Consider the following 19,156-nt stretch of genomic DNA (forward strand, 5'->3'; position numbering starts at 1 on the left):
TATGGTGCATTTTGCTAAAATAAGAGAAATATGTTTCTTAAAGGATGTTCAAAGCCACTTTCCCTGTCTAACATCATTGTAAAATAAAAAGAAACCCCCTTTGTTGCAGAAACAGGCTATCTAGCTCACCTATACAACCAGCAATTTTCCCCCCCAAGATTCAGGGTCTGGCATATTTACAAGAACTCACACCATAAAAATAAGTTACCAGAATTTAAAGTATCACCTGTTATAAGTCTCTCAGTCTGCAGGATTCATGTTATACATCTGGTGGCGACTATTTTTTATCAGCAATGTTAAAAACGTGAGGCCTTTAACAACCCACACCAGATCCACACAGGTTATGAACCATTCTCAGGGCTAGGAAGGTGACAGTAATGGGTTTTAAGCTAGCTGTAGGAGTTTCAGTGGGTGATAAGGTCGGCAGTTAACTGCTAAAAAGAGGAGCCAAGATCTAACAGCCTTATCCGCCCAATCCCAGAGTTGTAAAACTACTGAGGTTATGCAGCATGAAGAAAGTGACCTTAGGGATCCTCAGGATATTGAGAGAACATGTGTGTATGTGCATGCATGCCTGTATAATACTTTTAGTATCCTACGTTTAGCAATATATGAAATGTTGCAATAATTTTCCCCCTTATTTTAGCACCCAATTTGCAAATGAATACATGTTTTGGTGTCAAATCCTGATTAACATGGCATTTGTCAATAAAGTGTCTTCTCTATATCAAGCTAAAATAATAAAACTCCTTCAGTCTTTCCTCACTAATAATAATTTGTGCTCCTTTATTTGAATTCTTTCTAGCTTCTCTATGTTTTTCTTACAGTGAAATAATCACAAATAAAGTCCAGCAAAAAATCATACCAATGCCAAGTACAATGGGAGAGATATTTTGTATGCCTGACACAGCAAACTCCTGTTAAAAAAACCTCAAGCGTGTTCGTTTTCAACAGCACTAGATTAACAACTCAAACTTGTCATCAACTATGACCCTGCGTCCCTCCCCATGGACAACTAGCACGTCAGCTACCACCATGGACCTTTGCTTGTAGGGAAAATGATATTTTGCATCAACATGAGAGCAACTATGGCAACTTATAGAAATAAGTAGCAGCACACGCAAATAAAGTATATTTGTTGTGCTGCATATTAAGACAATGGCAGAATAATCATATAAACTATACTAAAAAACCAGTCAACACAGTGCTCTTTAAGGCTCATTTCCAAGTATACACAGAATAGCCCCAACGCTTGCTGGATACAAAGGGTGGAAGAATTTATCCACGGTAAATAAGCAGGATTTAATTTTAACAGTATGCTATAGAAACAGCTATATTCTGGCTCTAACATGAGGATGCTCAGGGGTCTCCTATCCAAGAGACTGATCAGATCAACACTGCTACAGCATCAGGTGTTCCCATTCCATTCACTGAACCTGATGCTTCAGAATGGAAATCCTACAGCAACTGTTTAATGCTTACTTAATATACGTGTTTGATGCTTCCCGCTTAAAAAGCAGAATACATCCCCATATCACCAGCAATTTAAATACACACCTTATTAGAACACTAAATACTTAACCTCACAGATGTATTCACTCAATGTTTTCTTACTAATGCTTTCTTACTAAATTTTATGGCTCTTTTAATCACTTATCAACTGCCTCCTGTGCCTTCCTTTCTATGTTATACATACATTTTAAAAATTTATTATTATTATTTGCATCCATAGTTTGTTCCAGAACTGATTTCCTACTTCTCTATTGGTTCCATGCATATTCAATTGCAAAACCATTTTGGAAGGCCCTGTTCTTAGAGATTAAAACTTAGATTAAAGAATTCATACAATCATGTAGTTGAGAAACACTGTGTAAACAATCTTAAACTTATGTAAAAGTTGGGCAGAAATTCATCAAGAAAATAGACTAGATGGGTTAAGGACAGGCTCTTGAAACTCACCATTTGATTTTACTTCTCGTACGTAATTGCTCGGAAACCACCCTGTCTTGCCATTGTGAGTTCCTTCCCACCAGCCTCCTTCTTCCACTCTTGTAACATGGATAATATCTCCTTTCGTAAAAGAAAGTTCATCTTCATTGGTCTGCTGAAAATTAAATTTTGCTCTCACCACCAGCTGATGGTTGCTGTTATCTGTCATGTCCTAGAAGTGACAGGACAAATGAAAGACAATGGTTAGGGTATATTCTAAATAAGTCACTGGACAAAATGCTACCTGGTCATTCCATACCAAACCAACAACATTTGAACCTGAGAGCTGCATCATAGTCATGGCTTTTTTTTTTTTAATGCTGCAGAGTCATTATACAGGTTGAAATGTGTTTATAGACAACTTTTTAAAAAGTTCCTATCACTGGGGGCAGAGCCATGTCCCTCCAAAAATTTGCTTACAGTTTCATTTCCTGCACATTGTCTGCCTGTTCTTTTTGTCATTAATGAGGTGTTCACTGAAGATTCAGGACACCCCTGGATCCTTGCACGGTGGCAATATAACCTGCAAATCAGATACAAAGGCTGTTTTGGATGAGTCTACGAAAGTTCATGGCAAGAAGTGAGAAAATGGCAATGAGCTCAGAATAAGCTGGCACTGATGCGCCAATGCTGGACTTCCCATGCACAGCTCCATTTTATTTATGCATACAATTTTATAGTTGCCTTTCCACAGAAAGTCATGCTCAAGGATGCATACAGAGAAGACAAATTTTAAAACCCTAAATTACATAAAAACAGGAACCTAATTATCAAACTTTAGAAGCTTTTTTTTTTAAAGGCTCACAAATATGAGAAATGTGCTGTAAATAGTATCTTTTCCGATCTCCTTTCCCAAATCACTGCATTTATGTTTCTAAGCAAGATTTTGAGGTTCAGAATGTACTGGCACCAACATACCCACATCCAGAATTCTTTTTTGTTCACCCTACATTCTGCAGTCTTTCCATGTTTTGGCACTTCTGCCGCCAGACCATGTAAGGCAGCAGTGGGGGCGGTGGGCGGCAGATCTGGTAGCAATAGAGTGTGCTGGATTCTATCCCCTCCTAAAAATCTCCCCACCCCTTTCTTCTGCTAAAGTTAGAACATCATCAGTTAGAACATCATCAGTTAAAGAACTGATGTAAGTCTGAGGAGACCCCCGTGACGAACGGGAGGCTTACAGAGGGGTAATGGGAAATAATTCCCCTTTCCCATCTAAAGCCTCCTAATCTGCACCCCCTCTTTCTGGATACAGCATGCACCTTTTTCTAGCAGCTACATCTGTGGGGGGAAGGATAGGATGGAACCTTTACTTTCAGGTAAGTGTACATAGGACTGAAGCTTAAGTTATTCACATAAGGACAGTTCAAACTTTCCTTATTAGTCAGCTCACAAGCATGGGAGTCATCTTGTATCCAGCTCTGCTTCAAGAACTTAAGTTAGCCTGAAGCCAAGAACACTTGCAATCGAGTCTTGCAAGCATTTTATGTCATTCATGCCTTAAAATTCAACTACTTTAATGTATTCCACTCAGGGTTGCCTGAAGATTTTAGCCAATTAGCAATAGTTCATGGAAAAAGGAGGTGGGGAATAGTGGAACTTGATGGCCATGAGCTCTACAATATCAGTTATATAACTCCACACTCCAATTGATTGGTCACACTCCAATTGATTTACAGCACGCTAAAGCCCATTGATTTCAACATGTACATTTGACTGTGAACCACAGACAATCTGAAAGCAAATCTTGCCTCTTTCAAAAGAGCACCAAAAATGTAAGAAGTCTCAGAGGTTTCTGCTACTCCAAAAGTTAACTTGTCACTTTCAAGTATCTGTGACTCTGTCAAACTTCTCGCTTTGCAGCACTAATTAAGGAAAGTGAAAAACAAAACATTAATAAATGGGTCAACACTTACAAGACTTCGATACTGGCCCTGAAAAAGTTTTGAAGTTCTGCTTTGTAAAGACTGGGATCCCAGAGAATCAAAAGACTTAATCCGATGAGATGACGGTCTTGCGCACACAGAATCACTTCCTAGCCCAATGTCTGGAAAAAAAATTACCATGAAACACTGGAATTTCAGAAAGGGGCCCATAGTAAATATGCATTCTAGAGACAAGCATTTAAACATGATTTCCTAAAATATAAGTGGGCAGTTCACAGAAAGGTCTGCATAAGATTGCAGGCCCAAGCATACACAGAATTGAAACCAATAGTTGTTGTTCCAATTTGTAAAAGGGTGTTCTCAAGTGAAGGCACCAGAACAAACACAGGGTTCAAGAGAGTCCCTAACAAATACAAGGGACTTGCATGGTAAGCAAGAAAATCCTGTGGGTGCGTTCAAAGCCCCTACCCCCAAACGCATAAAAATCAACAGGGACAATAGACTGTACCCAAGCACTGCCCTCATGCCCTCAGCGAACACTGGCAGCCAACAATGTGATAGACTCAGGAGTTATTTGCACTGCATTGCTTTTATTGAATACACATAGGTATGCATTTGGATGTGTATCCAAGTTAGACCCAGGGTCCCTGATCCTGCAGGTGATACATGCACAGTGACTGCTTCCATGCATGATTTCCTTAGATGGATTAGATGAGGAATCCTGGGCGGATAGGAAAGGTCAAAAGAAGAACTTCCTCCCTCCGCTTTTGATGCCCCTAGTCATCTCTGAGCATGGGATGTACCCCAAAAAATAAAAAATAAGAAAAAGTATCCTTGTAAAATAAATGTTAGAGTTAAGAAGACACTGGAAACAAGCAAAAAATGGTGTAATGCACACTTTTAAGCCTTGGATGAACATATAAAACAGATTCTACCTACCTGCTGTTACTTTATTTAGAGCAACCAAGGAGCTGAGAACTTTGTTGAAGTTCTGTCCTTGGTAAAGATCATTTGCATCAAAGGTCTAAAAAAAAAATAGAAAGTGAAATATTAAGTGAAAAATCACACTAGAAAGCATATCAAGACACTTTTTAAAATATAGAAGTTACAAAATTTTCTCACCTAAGCTTTTACCATACATAATTTTAATAAAATTACCTAGCTGCAGCTAATGCAAGCACAGCAACTCACCACATGACGGGGTGCATAGCATTAAACAGAGGTGGCCAAATGTGCTTAATGTAAGAGCCACATACAATAAGCTTCCAGTGTTTGAGAATCGCAACATTTAAGAAGCATTTAAATTTTTTAATATATTAACTCATCATGAACATTAACCTTCCAGTTTGCCTAATTTTTGTATTTCTGCGCCAGGTACGAAGCATGAAGGAGTGCATCACCACACCACTCAAGCTTCCCTTTGGCAATAATCAGGCCACCGTTGATCATGGTTTTGCCTCTCTCCCAGTGCAGCAGCTGGATCTGAAGCAGCCTGAAGATCGCCGAAGGGAGGCAGGCTTTCCACATTTAAATCAATGTGAAAGTCCAGAAGATAAGAGGTGATGCGATTATGGCATTACATCACCCCCCCCCCCAAACTTATGGAGTGCCAAGTTCCAGATAAGTGCTGCTACCCTGGGTGTAATCCATGGTAGCAACGCCTATGAAGAGAAGTGCTACTTAAGTAACTATGCTACTTAAACCAATGCTTTGAAAAGTGGTGGTTCACAATGCATTCCGGAACCTGGGAGGAGCAAGGAAACTCCGCACAACCTGTAAGTGGGTCTTTAAGCGCTAAAAATAGTTCTCCAACCTGAAAAAAGTGTGATTTGGCCACACAAAGGTAGAAAACACGATTTTGGCACCTTTTTCTTTTTCAAATGCCTTTAAATATGGGCCCCAGATACTAAATAAGTATCTGCGGATTTCAATATCCACGAGGGGGGGGGGGAGTGTGCATCACTAGTATATGAAATTTTACATAAACTGCAAAGACAGCTCCCTAACCAGGAAGCTTTTACTCTAGATCTGCAGTCTCTAAACTGGAGACCACATAGCTCAGTTTAAGCAGTTCAAAAAACTCTTTCCCAGCAAAAATGGAGCTTACTGTTCCACTGGGCAGCCTCCTATCTGTGCCTCCAATCACTCCCAAACTTTGTACCAGTCAGCCACATCTCCCCGGAAATCCAGACACATAGCCTGCTGGACAACGGAATGTGGAGGCGGCTGGCCAGCACAAAGTTTTGGGGTAATCAGAGGCATATATAGGAGGCCTGGTAGAACAGCTAGCTCTGTTCACACAGCAGAAGGATTGTCACAGGTATTGGATCTGGCCTACAGGCTGGGTTTGGCACCCACTGCTCCTGATGCTTCCACAAGGAAGACAACAGGAGGGGAGTGGGTAGAGACAGGGATAAACAAAAAAGTATAAGCAGTTGTTTCAGTTACACGAACACACATTCCCCCCCCCCCCGAGTCATGGATAACCGATTTACAGACAATAACATCAGCCCTTTTGATCAGGCGCAGTAGATCTTTCTGCATAAGTGCAATAGCACTGGGCTGGCACAAACTGGCTGTTCCCACCTATGTTGGTTTCAAGTTACACACTGACATACGGAACCAAACCTCTCCATAAGCAGGGGACCTGCAGTACAATCCTAAGCATGTCTACTCAGATGTAAGTCCCATTGTGTTCAATTGGGCTTATTCCCAGAAAAGTATAGGATTGCAACCTTAATGTACTTAAATTTAGTTACAGCAGAGAACACAGACTAAGGGCACAATCCTGTGCAGGTCAACTCAGAAGTATGTCCTATTGTGTTCAGTAGGACTCTCTCCCAGGTGAGTGTGGATAGGATTGCAGCCTAAGGCATGCTGCTAAAGCCTTAATGGAAAAAAGTGAATTTTAAGAAGTGATATGAAAGGAAGTGAGTGAGTGAGCATTCTATATGCATTCAAGGAGACAGTTTGAAACCTAAGAGACAACAAGGGAGAAAAGAAAGGAGTCACTGAGGAAGCAGGATATCTCTGGATGTTGTGGGTGGATGAGCTGGAAGAACGAAGGTCATATAGCAGGATATGAAGCAGCATGTGAAAGCTGAGAAGTAGGGAGTGGCAAAGTCATGGTGTGCTTCAAAGGCAAAGACAAAGGAGCTGTTACTGAACCCAGGAGTGGACAGGAAGCCAGTGAGCAACTGAAGTTAGGGTAAGATATGGTCAGTGAGATGAGCAAAACGGAGGACCTCAGCAACAGAATATTAGACGAAGGTAAGGGGATTAAGACAAGCCAGTGGATGGCAGATGAGGAATGGATTGTCGAAGGATGATTGGCTGTGTAGAAGGAAGGACAAGTGACATCCCTTGTAGAACAGAAACTACCAGAGCATAAACAAGAGTTTTTGTTTAAGGGAACAAAGAGGAAGGGTCAGATTATTGCAAAATTGTGAAAGGAGAAATAACATAATTTTACAACAGACTGAACATGAGGAACAAAGGAGAGAGAGGAGTCAGACATAAGTTAAGACTTCGTATTTCCATCACACAAAGAGTTATGAAAAGCCCACCAACTAAATCAACTTCTATACGTGGTTCCTTTCGACTTTAGCAAGATCCCAATAAAATCTGTATCTATGAAGGGCAAATACCTTTACATAAGTTTTAGGCACTGCCAATACTCCGAATACCACCCCCCCACACACACGCACATTTCTGGTGTATATGTCAACATAGTGCGCGCAAACACACACACACAAGGCAGGCACACTAACAAGGCACACACACGCACAAAATAATAATCGGAGTATCATGTGGCAAAGTATCATTGTACTGACATGATGAGCACAGCCTATTAGTGGAATAAATCACAAATGGGTGATGATGACCACAATGTAGCTAGCATGTCTTGGGTGTGGTGAATCAGCATGCTCAACACACCAAAAAACACTTGATGCAGAAGCTTAGCCAGCTTCTTGAAACAGAAGAAAATGTCTAAAATTTAAAAATACAGGATTTTTCCACAAATATTCCCAATTGTATGCATTTTCTGAAACTCTTGAACAAGGTAAAACATTAAAGTTGTTCTCTCTGCATGAGAGACAAATCTCATTTGCACGGAAACACTTATCAAGTGACTAAATTATCAAGTGATGTAAAGCCAGTCTCACAAAGTCATGCTTTCTTACATTTTAAGTATTTTTTAAAGATTAAATTCACATCATAAGATTGGCTGGAAACAAACCCATATAAAAAGAGAAAAAACAGTATTTAGGCTCACCTTCATTATGAATGCTCACCCACAGAAGTAGTCCACAAACCCAGTATTTTAAAGAACTGAAGAAAAACAGGATGTTAAGAGGCTAATGTTTCCTGACAGGCCGAGACTATCAGGATATCAGAAGCAAGTTGATTGGCTCATCCCAATAGGAAAATCACCATCAGGAAGCCAAACAATGGGATGAAGAATAGGGGCTAGGGAGACAAGGATATATGTTTGCAATGTTTCTGCGGAAGTGATTTCATGTCATGTGGGAATTTTCTTCACAAAGATCAGCAAAGCACCACTAATAAAAAATGAACTAATTCTTGACTACTCAAGATCAAAGCAAAAATGCACCACTTAGAATCTCTTCGTATAAAGAAAGTTGGTATTACCACATGCTTTCTAGGATATCTATGAGATACACTCCTCAGCAGAGAGATTAAAACTAAAATAATTGGAAAAAGAAAAGTAGCCAATTCACAATTACAGGAACAATAACACTTCAGTAACATAAGGTAATGGAGCCCGTTAAGTCCTTGCGGGGGTGGAGGGAGGCTGCAGGAGTTTGGCTGGATGTACCAGAGCCTCCTGCAGCCTCCTGGAGATCGAGGAGCCCTGCATGAGAGTCTGTAGGGCTCCCCAGCCTTCCAATAGTGAAAGTGGAGCGATTGCGCTCTGCCTTCACAAAACCAGAAGTGGAGTGCGATTGCTCCACTTTCACTTTTGGAAGCCTGGGGGGCACTGCAGACACTCATGCAGCACTCCATGCACCCCCAGGAGGCTGCAGGAGGCTCTGGTAAGTCCAGCCAAGCCCCTGCAGCCCCCTTGGAGACGTGATCCTGGGAATCGCAGCGCTGCCTCCTTCCTTTCCCGCCCCTTAAGGGGGCAGAGGCCAGGGCCTTCAGGCTGGGGCATCGCGATGCCCCAGTTTGAAAACTACTGGTATAAGGTCTAAGATTCAGCTCACCACATTTCCAGTTAAAAGGGTCTCAGAAAATAGGGCCAGCAAAAATCTGCCTGAGAGACTGGAAAGCGACTTGCAGACAAAGACACTGAGGCTGCAATCCTAACCTCACTTTTCAGGGAGTTAGACCCACTGAACACAATAGGACTTACTTCTGAGTAGACCTGGTTAGGATTGTGCCCTGAATGAATTAAATAGATACGGGCTGATGCTGTGCAACAGTTTCATGCATCCTTGTGCACTAATATCTAGAATGGCATTCTATTTAAATCTATCTAAACAGTATACAGTAAGTGTAAGGTCACAAGCCTCCCACACAGACAGAACATAAAGATATAGCTGTCATAAGCATCTAGTTGTACAAAGACCAATTCACATAGTCAATTTTTTTAAATGTGGCAAAGGAAACACATTTTTAGAATAGCAGTTAAACGCGAGAACAACAGGCTCAGAATGTACAACATTTTGCAAAACCTTTAGAATAACGGTTGAGGAAAGTGTGAGTATACATTCACATGACCAACAAACTTGAAAAAGCTCTAGACTTAATCATTTGCTTGTAGTCAAAAACCTTCTATGAAAATAGAACATGAAGACAGAGGTAAAAATGTGATTAATAATGCTCAACATTGGAGAGTCAAATATGCCTGCAATTGGCTTTTGAGGGTAAGTCTACTAAGATTACTAGGAGTCATGAAGAGTCAAAGGCAATAGTGACTGCATCCCAGCCTGTAGAATCAAAACAGTCTCATTTGGGTTACATACATGTTAAGCATATTATGGAAATGGGAGGGGGACATGCCAAAATAAGGGAAGGGAGAGGATGCATCTGTGACCTACTGTCCATTCTGACCACACTTCCAGCCAGAAGATCCAAAAAGTTGCCAAGCCAACACCCCATCAAAATGCTGCCTGTAAATGCAAGATCAGTACGGAAAAACAGCCATCAAGGATTTAGTATTGGATGAACCTTCTAATTCAGGGGTGCCCAAACCCTGGCTCTGGGGTCATTTGCGGCCCTCAGAGACTCCCAATCCAGCCTGCGGAGAGCCCCCAGTCTCTAATGAGCCTCTGGCCCTCTGGAGACTTGCTGGAGCCCATGCTGGCCCAACACGCTGTGGGACGAGGGTTCCCTCCACTGCCTGGTGTTTCATATTTGTGATGCAGCAGCAGCGAAGGAAAGGTCACCCTTGCTTTATGCAAGGCCTTTTATAGGCCTTGAGCTACTGCAAGACCTTCATTCACTCATATAAGTTCCATCTCTAATAAATTCATTTATATAAATTTATTCAAATTTTAAATGTAAATTAATTCTTTTTTTTTTCCTGGCCCCCGACACAGTGTCAGAGGGATTATGTGGCCCTCCTGCCAAAATGTTTGGACACCCCTGTTCTAATCTAACATGCATTCCAGGACTTGAGTGGAGTTGGATTATCCTGCTGCTGTTCACTTGAGTTCTTAGCTGAGTGGCAGTCTCAACGGGGGCAATGGGTTATTGGGGCAATGAGTTAATGAGAGGCTATTGGAGAGCTGGAGCAGCACAGTGGCTGAGAGACTGAACTACAAATCAGAATTTCCAGTTCAAAACTTCACATCTGCAATGAACTCAAATCAATGACTTTTAAGGAAGATAACCCCCCACAGCCTCAGGGAGCACCCCAGTTGCAGTGTGAGGATAATACTATTTACTTATCTTACAGGACTGTTGTAAAGATTATATCAAAATAATGCATGTGAAAGGCTCTGCACATTTAAAAAGCAATATACAGTATCAATGTAATCCATCTCTTTTTCCAGGCATCCTGTCCACCACTCTTCCAATTTCATGGCAATGAACAATGAACACTGAGCTCTCAAAGCAGAATAGGGGTTCTGGTGGTGTACAACCTACTCTGCTACCTAGTAATCTCCCTGCCTGAGCTAGCAGAGGTTGCCTTGAGAACCCCCAAATTTGTTGATTAGCTGGACTTTAACAGTCACACAAAGATCCCCTTGTCAGGTATAGCTCAGGACTCTAGGACCTCTGAGACAATCACATCACTGTCTTAAATTCTGGTCTTATGTACTCTCAATTTGGCATTTTGATCTGGGCAGAAAAATTGTGATTGTGTAAAATACTTTTAATTTAACTGCAGAGGCCCCTCCATCAGAACTGTAGAAAGCAGCAATGTGAGGCAGGGTTTTCTCAACATTATGTTTACTGTACTCAATTCAAAGGAAAGTTTATTTTGTCCTTTCCTCTTAAATTTTCCGATAGTGAGCAACAATGGTCTTGTTTCAGATTCAGTATTGTCGCTTTTTGGTTTATGTTACTATTAACTTGTATTATTGAAGATATTGCAGTTTAAGCAAACAAAGTTAAGGTCCAATCTTAAGGGCCAGCTGTACCCACCCGAACTCGTGTTCTGGAGGCATAGCATGTTTTACGGCTGTCATGAAAGACGATACACCTTATAGTGCAGCCAAGTTGCCCCTACAAGCGGCCGTGGCCACACACCAGCAGCCCCAGGAAAAGCCCCAGCACTGATAAGTTAGCATGGGGACAGGTTGGAAGTGGGCAAAATGGGGTGAGGACAGGGGTGCGCAAAAGCTGGGAAGGAGGCAGATTCCCCCCCCCCCCCGAAAAGAAAGTTTTCCAGGAAGGTGGAGTTAGACAGGATTGGACTTGGGCACTTTATGGAACAGTTTGTGTCAGAGTGGAGCAGAAATATCTTATATCAGTGGTTTCCAAACTTTTTAGCACCAGGATTCACTTTTTAAAATGACACACTATAGCTCTATGTGTCTATTGGGACCCACCTAGCTCTATGAGACTAAAAAATGAGATCAGTGGTTCCCAAACTTTTTAGCACGAGGACCCACTTTTTAAAATGACACACTTTACCAGCCCATCAAGCTTCTGTTTTTATCCTTTTTATAATGGGGGGGGGGGGGGAGACTGCATTTTGGAGCATTTGTTGAGTTCCACATTCATCAAATCAGGAACATTCTAGTGACCTTGAATTCCACTTTGCTTGGCTTTTGATAAGAGGTGATGCACAGTCATCTACTCATGAGTAAACATGGCACATGTGGCTCAGTTTCCAGAGACCCACCTAGTCCAGCATCCTGTTTCTCCTAGGCCCACCTGTGGCTCTAGGTAGCCTACAAGCAGGAAATGAAGACATAATTATCTCCCAATGTTGTTCCCTGAACTGGTATTCATGGACAGTCTCTGAATCTGGAGACAGCACATAACCAATCACAATTAGCAGCTAGTAATAGACATGCCCTCCATGAATTTAAAGTTACCCAAGCTAGTAGCCATCAGCCGCTAGCAAGTTAATGATGCACTGTGTAAAGTGCCACCTTCTTTTGTCCTTCTTGAACCTTCTGCCAATCAGTTTCATAGGATAACCCCAGCTCTCCTGTTGTGAGAGACAACGCTACCCACACTATGCATAATTCTATAAGCCTTAAAGCAGAATCCTAGGTTTGTCTTCTCAGAAGTAAGGTCCATTGTCCTCAATGGGGCTTACTCTCAGGAAAGTGTGCACAGGACTGCAGTCTCAATCATGTTCTTCTTAGGCTCCTTCCTACCCCCTCCCAAGTTAAAAAAGCCCAAATGATGCAGCCTCTCTTGTAAGGAAGATGGTTTAGCCCTCTGATCATTTTGGTTGCCCTCTTTTGCAGCTCCATAATATTTTAGATTTTTTTAGATGTGGCAACAGTATACATTATTCCAAATGTATACCACAGATTTTTATAAGGTTACTATAATATTAGGTGTTTTATTTTCAATCCCTTTTTAAATTAGCCTAGCTAAGTATTTTAACAACTGCTGCACATCAATGTTTTCATTGAGCTACCCATGACCCTTAGATCTTTCCTGGTTCATCACAGACAGTTTAGATGTCATTAATGTATATATAAGAAAATGAGATTTTTTTTTGCACCAGTGTACATCACTACACGGTTACTTGCCAAGTTTAGCATTCACATTGGTGAAGACCTAGCACTGCATATGATCAGCTTAGAAAACTGATAGGCATGAATTTGCATGGAAAGGAGGATGCATAAAGGAACAAGCTAATTAAAAGTGGAGTATCCCAACACAGTAGAAGTACAAGCATGGCTAAGCTAGGCAGGTTTAGGAATCATCTTGTAGCTGGGTAATGTAGTGCTTGCTTCCGTGCTTTTCTCTTTTAACATACTACAGGGAAAACCAGTTTACTGAATGCTTGCTAGCAATGCCCTACAACAACTGGAGGATCATAAAGTAAGAAAGCAGGAAACAAGTTTATTGCCAGAAGTCTTATTATGGACAATGTGCAATAGATGTATATGACAATTACCCAATCATGGTACACAAAGCTATCTTAAAAGCAACAGCAATTCTAGCATTTGGGGAGGGGGGAGGACTCTGCAGCAAAAACTGCATTTAATCAGAAATACTAAACTGCCATTTCAGTGCCAGGTTTCTCACAAAGGCATCTTTATCTTCCACAGCTAAAGAAAGAGCAATATGCAGTCACTCCAATAAGACAGGAATTATCCATACAAGCCCTCAGAGTCGAAGGCATCCTAAAATGTGTACCTGACAAGTACACCAAAATGACCCAAGACATCAGGATGGAACCTGTTAAATGTAACTTGCAACATACCCTTTCAAAGGAATGCTACAGACAAAAAAAGTTCCTTCTACAAGGAACTAGTTCAAAATATAAACCTCAGTTAGATGTGTGGTTTCTAAGCACAGGTACTGGCAAACTTAAATAAATTTCAAAATTAAGAGATTTTTCCTTCTCTGAGAGACAACACAGCTCCAACTCAGGCACAGTGAAGGGCATCCCACTGCATTTGACAAGACTTACTTCTGGGGAGAATCAAGCCGTTAGTCACAAGGGTGTACTTGACAAAGAACAGAGCACCAGGATTTCTCCTACAGCAGGAATGTTCACATGATCCTTTTGACACTTTTTCAAAGGATCTTAGCATCAGGTTCAGCAGGAGGCAGACCGGGAAACTTGTATATGGCCATATGATAATGTCTAGCCATCATCTTTCCCAGGGGTTGCTTAATAGACAGTATGTAGCTTATTGTACATTAAGGCTACAATTGTATGCAAAATGTACCTGGGAATAAGTGCTATTTAATCCATTTCTGCCCAGTCCATAGGTGTACACATTGATCCCTGTTGTGTATATGCAATGTTGGGCAGAAATAGCTTAAAACAGTTCTCAAACGTTTTAGCACCAGGACCCACTTTTTAGAATGTCAATCTGTCTCAGGACCTACCGGAAGTGATGTCATAGCTGGAAATGACATAATCAAGCAGGAAAAGTTTTAACACCCCTCCCTATGACAAAATCAAATTAAGAAAGTAAATTAAAGGCGTATAAGTTTAAAAATTTATTTAAAATAAAGATGAACCCTTGTAACCCTTCCAAGCAGATGCTAATCTTTTTTTTTTTTTAAGTTTCCCAAACAACCCAAAGGATACAATCCTATCCACTCCTACCCAGAAATAAATCCCACTGAATAGCATTGTAAAAAGCATACTCATACTAATAAACCTATTAAAAGTACAGATCTGTAACATTTCCCCAATTGTAGTTACAGACCAATGGTAGCATCATGTCTAATATATCAAACATAAAATACACCTTGAAATTAATAGGGACCCACTGGAAATTGGCTCACAACCCTAGTGGGTCCCGGCCCACACTGGCTTAACACAATGGGACCTTGCCCCGTGTAAGCACATATAGGATAGTACTTTAATACACTATTTGTATTTGCCCAGAATACAGGACATGCGTGCCCTGTACTCACAGGGGATCTGTTCCACATCTCCCCCCACGGATATGGAAACCCCACCACCACTTTCTTTTAAAGTCTTACAAAGTAAAATTCTTCTTGCTTAAACAGATCACTATAAGCCTGAACTGTGCATATTTTATCAAAATATGGATACACATTCTCTCTCTCCCAACCAGTCAGGAGTCATACAATTCATACTTGCATGGTAACACAACCAGCCAGAGAAGTATAATTGGGAGCCATAACAGAACACAATTGCCCAAACCTATGCATGTTAACTTGGAAGGAAGTAATTCTGACTACACTTAGTCTCAAGTAAATATGAATAAGACTGCAACTTTCAGATATACCTACACTATAGTTTTCATTGAGGCATTAAGCTTATAAAGTGGTACAGCCCAGGCAGTCTGAAGGCAGATGCTCTTAACTGAATTCTCTTCCATCATCATCATCATCATCGCACATACAAAACTAGATGTCAGGAAGGTTAGGTTAGAACCCTAACAGAGATTTATTATTGTTTTTGAATAGAAGAGCATTCAATTACAAGCACCAGTCAGCCTCACAATTTGAGGTGGATACAGCCCAGGCACAGATTTACACCACCTTAGGTCAGGATTAAACTAGTTTTAATAGTAATTCTGTCTTCTCAGAGAAATAAGTTTCTATAAAATATCTTTCACAGAGAATTCTCCATATCCTCAAATGACAATTTCCAAGTTTCTTTGAGATAAGCTACCCAAGTTATAAAGTACTATAGGTTTGTACTGCAAATATGTCATGTCTGGCTCATCAAACATTTCTGTGCACTCAGGCTTGAATAATTTATCAAATACTAGTCTTGACTCATTAGGAAAATGCAGTTGCTTCCAATGTTACTTCACTGATCAAAGTATTTTTCAACCTGCCATGCCACTGAAAGCAGGTGGTTTTGTAAAGAAAGCCCTATGCCACCAAATTTCAAGTTAGCTTCTAAACTTGAAGACTAGAGATAGAAAACTAGAGGTGGTGCCCTGTTATCCACAGGGGTTCTGTTCCCAGAACCCGCGCAGATGCTGAAAATCATGGATAATGAGATTCGCAGTTCAAGGCACCATTAACCCTCCGAATGTGACTAGAGCTGCGCTTCTAAGGCCTCTTCTGGGAAAGGCCTCTTTTACAGGAAAACTGGATGTGACATTAAAAGGCCTTATTAGTCATTCTGAGGGCCAGGAAGGCTGCATGTGGCCTCCCCGGCCCTTAGAGCAGCCTCTAGAGATGAGTGGAGCACAGCCTTTGGAGGTTCCCAGTTGAGCCATGTCTCGCTCAGCACAGGTCAAGGGACCTGCACTGAGCCAAATCCTCAGATACAAAGTCTGTGGATAAGAAGGCTCAACATGTATCACAACATGGAATAATAAGGTCAAGAATATCTGAAATGGGATGGTACTTATCTGAAGTCAACAACATCGAGAATGGAAATTGAAACTGCTCATTTCTTCTAGCCAATATTTATCTTCAACAGCTTAATTACTGTATCTAATTACTACTAACCTGCATTAAATTTACAACTTAAAAATGGACCATCTGTGGGGATCAAATGTTTTCTACTTTTCATCCCAACATATGGACCTTTTTCAACAAAAGACAAGCTGTTATGATCTTTCAGCTTTCTCATAATTTGGGAAGACCTTGTTCCCATAATATACATGGATGTTCATTCATTTTTAAGAATAAATTTTCAACTAACCATTTTCAAGCGTCATGTCTTGACAGGCAAGTACAGACAAGAAAATGAGCAAGCCAACAGATGCCCTCAAAAGGAACTGCCCTCTTGAGTTAGTATACTCAGAAAAAACTTGTCCACAATCAGCAGTTTGATACCAAAGAAACTTGATCACAATCACAAATACAAATAAATTTTATTAAAACCAAAACTCCCTGCAACCTTTTGCAAAGGCTAAGCCTGGGTAGGGCTTTAGCCTTAGGCAAACAATGCCAGAGGTGCAATTGTCTCACGTTACTAATTGTTCCTAAGCTTATTTCAACAAGTTTGTTATATTACAAAGCTATATAGTCCCATATAGAATTAACACAGAGAAGCACAGTAGGTGTAATTGATCAAATAAGCAAACTCTAGAAATTGCATTTGAGATTGCTATATTACAATAAAATCACTTATTAAAAAATGCAAAAGCATTAACTCTAGTGTTAAATCTACAAAGCTCAATAAAGTTAGATCCACTAATGAAAGAGAAAGTTAGGAAAATTAAGGCACAATATTATTTCAAGTAGCTGCGTGGGGGGGGGGTTTCATCGTCAACTAGTTGACTATGAATCAGCAGTGTAATGCCATTGCCAAAAGGAATACACACAATACTTGGATGTAACAACAAGGGAACTACAGTACAAACAAAAGAGGCATTTCTCTTATTCAAACCTGCATTTGCCTGGGAGTTAGAGGCAGGGGACATTTTAGGAAAAAATAACTCCTCCAAATTATTCCTCAATAAGTGAAAGGACCAGAATTAAAAAAGAAAATGACAAGGAAGCTGAACATTCAGGGACTAGAATATGTTTGAGCAATCATCACTATCACTACCCTCATTCCACGGCCATAACCTCAAAACGTAATAGCAGTAATGATACCAGAATGCTGGTATAGTGTAATGCAGTGGTTCTCACACATTTAGCACCGGGACCCACTTTTTAGAATGAGAATCTGTCCGAACCCACTGGAAGTGATGTCATGACCAAAAGTGACATCATCAAGCAGGAAATTTTTTAATTTCCTGGGCTGTAATCCTATCCAGGATTAAGTCCCATTTACTAAAGCAGCTTGTTAAAAGTACAAGTCTGTAACATTTCCCCAAATGCAGTCACATATCATGGCAGCATCAAGTCTAATATATTGAAAATAAAACACTGAAATGAATGGGACCCACCTGAAATTGGCTTGCGACACACCTGGTGGGTCCCGACCCATAGTTTGAGAAACACTGGTAATGGCCAGGAGACTGAATGGCAAATCAGGACTAACCCAGCTGAATCTCACCTCTGCCATGAACTCACTAAGCAACTCCCTCTCTGCCTCAGTTCCCCAGCTGCAACATGCAGATAATAATGCCACCTGTTTATCTTACAGCAGTATTTCTCAACCAATGGTATGGATACCACCAGTGGTACTTGAGATGGTGCCTGGTGGTAGTTGCAGGACCCTGGACACGTGCCACCCAGGAACATGATACAACAAACAGCTATAGGAGGCTTCAAAGCATGCTTTTCCATGCTCGATAAAGCCCTCCTGTTAACCCTGAGCCTCTTACTGGTGTTTGTCATGTTGCATCTGGCCTCCCAACCCAGAAATAACTGGCAATGATATCATTGCCAATTACTTCTGGTGATACTTCAAATAGGTGGACCAAGTGAAGTGGTACAGCGAAGGACAAACTTTGAAAAACACTGTCTTATAGGGTTGTTGTAGGGACAACATCAACAAAACATACAAGCAGTGCTTTACATGCTTAGAAAGTGCTATGTTAAATAGTCATGACAGTATTCACAAACTGATAGATAGAGGACTATTTGTCTGCTTGGAGGAACAACAGCATGGAGCTGTTGGGAGTCTTTCAAAGGCTGGGGTAAACTACCATGTGGCTGTTAGGTTAAATGGATTGAATCCCTGACACAGGAGGTTGGACTAAAAGAACTTCTCCAGGTCACTTTCAGCCACATATTCAGGGACACCAATCAGTACAAATCAGAGATGCAAAGTAATTTGACAACAACGTTCCACAGGATTATTGCTTCTGCTATCTGAATGATATCCTGAGATCCACACTACAAATACAATTTTATGAACAACAACATGCAGCCAGATTAAGCAACATGCAGCAAGATTAGAGTTGCTCAGATTAGGCTGCTCAGGGACCAGGACTGCTTAACAATCCATACAGCAAGGAATCTGATAAGATAGCGGTTCCCAAACTTTTTTGACTGGTGGCTTCCTTGACCTACTTGGTTATGGTCTCCCCATTATGGTTACAATCCTATACATTAGGTGGTAGGTTAATTGTAAGGATTCCGCACCTCCCCTGGCTGGTTTCTACTGCTCTCCAGGGAACCACAGCTCACAGTTTGGGAACCACAGTAATAAGGAATTGTCATGTATAAAGAAGAACAGATTACAGAGGAGACTGCAGCCTACGCAATGAGTTAAAAGGTTAATTTACTGTAATATCTATGCATGTATACTCAGAAGGAAGTCCCATTGA

At 40.9% G+C, this 19,156-nt stretch overlaps 1 protein-coding gene across 6 annotated transcripts in view; it reads right to left on the reverse strand.

The window, feature by feature from the left end:
* The window catches only part of ARHGEF7 (Rho guanine nucleotide exchange factor 7), a 108,332-nt gene that overhangs the window by 72,927 nt on the left and 16,249 nt on the right, over window positions 1-19,156 (reverse strand). For 5 of the 6 annotated variants that reach the window (XM_066620199.1, XM_066620205.1, XM_066620203.1 and 2 more), the window contains exons 3-5: window positions 4,815-4,899; window positions 3,906-4,036; window positions 1,960-2,161 (exon numbers count right to left, since the gene is read on the reverse strand). In XM_066620199.1, coding sequence (XP_066476296.1) covers window positions 1,960-2,161; window positions 3,906-4,036; window positions 4,815-4,899 — 418 coding nt within the window. Of the gene's footprint in view, window positions 1-1,959; window positions 2,162-3,905; window positions 4,037-4,814; window positions 4,900-8,151; window positions 8,214-19,156 lie in introns of those variants that run through there. The other variant, XM_066620202.1, reaches the window with a different exon arrangement.

Source organism: Tiliqua scincoides, chromosome 3, assembly GCF_035046505.1.
Source record: "Tiliqua scincoides isolate rTilSci1 chromosome 3, rTilSci1.hap2, whole genome shotgun sequence".
Taxonomy (NCBI): domain Eukaryota; kingdom Metazoa; phylum Chordata; class Lepidosauria; order Squamata; family Scincidae; genus Tiliqua; species Tiliqua scincoides.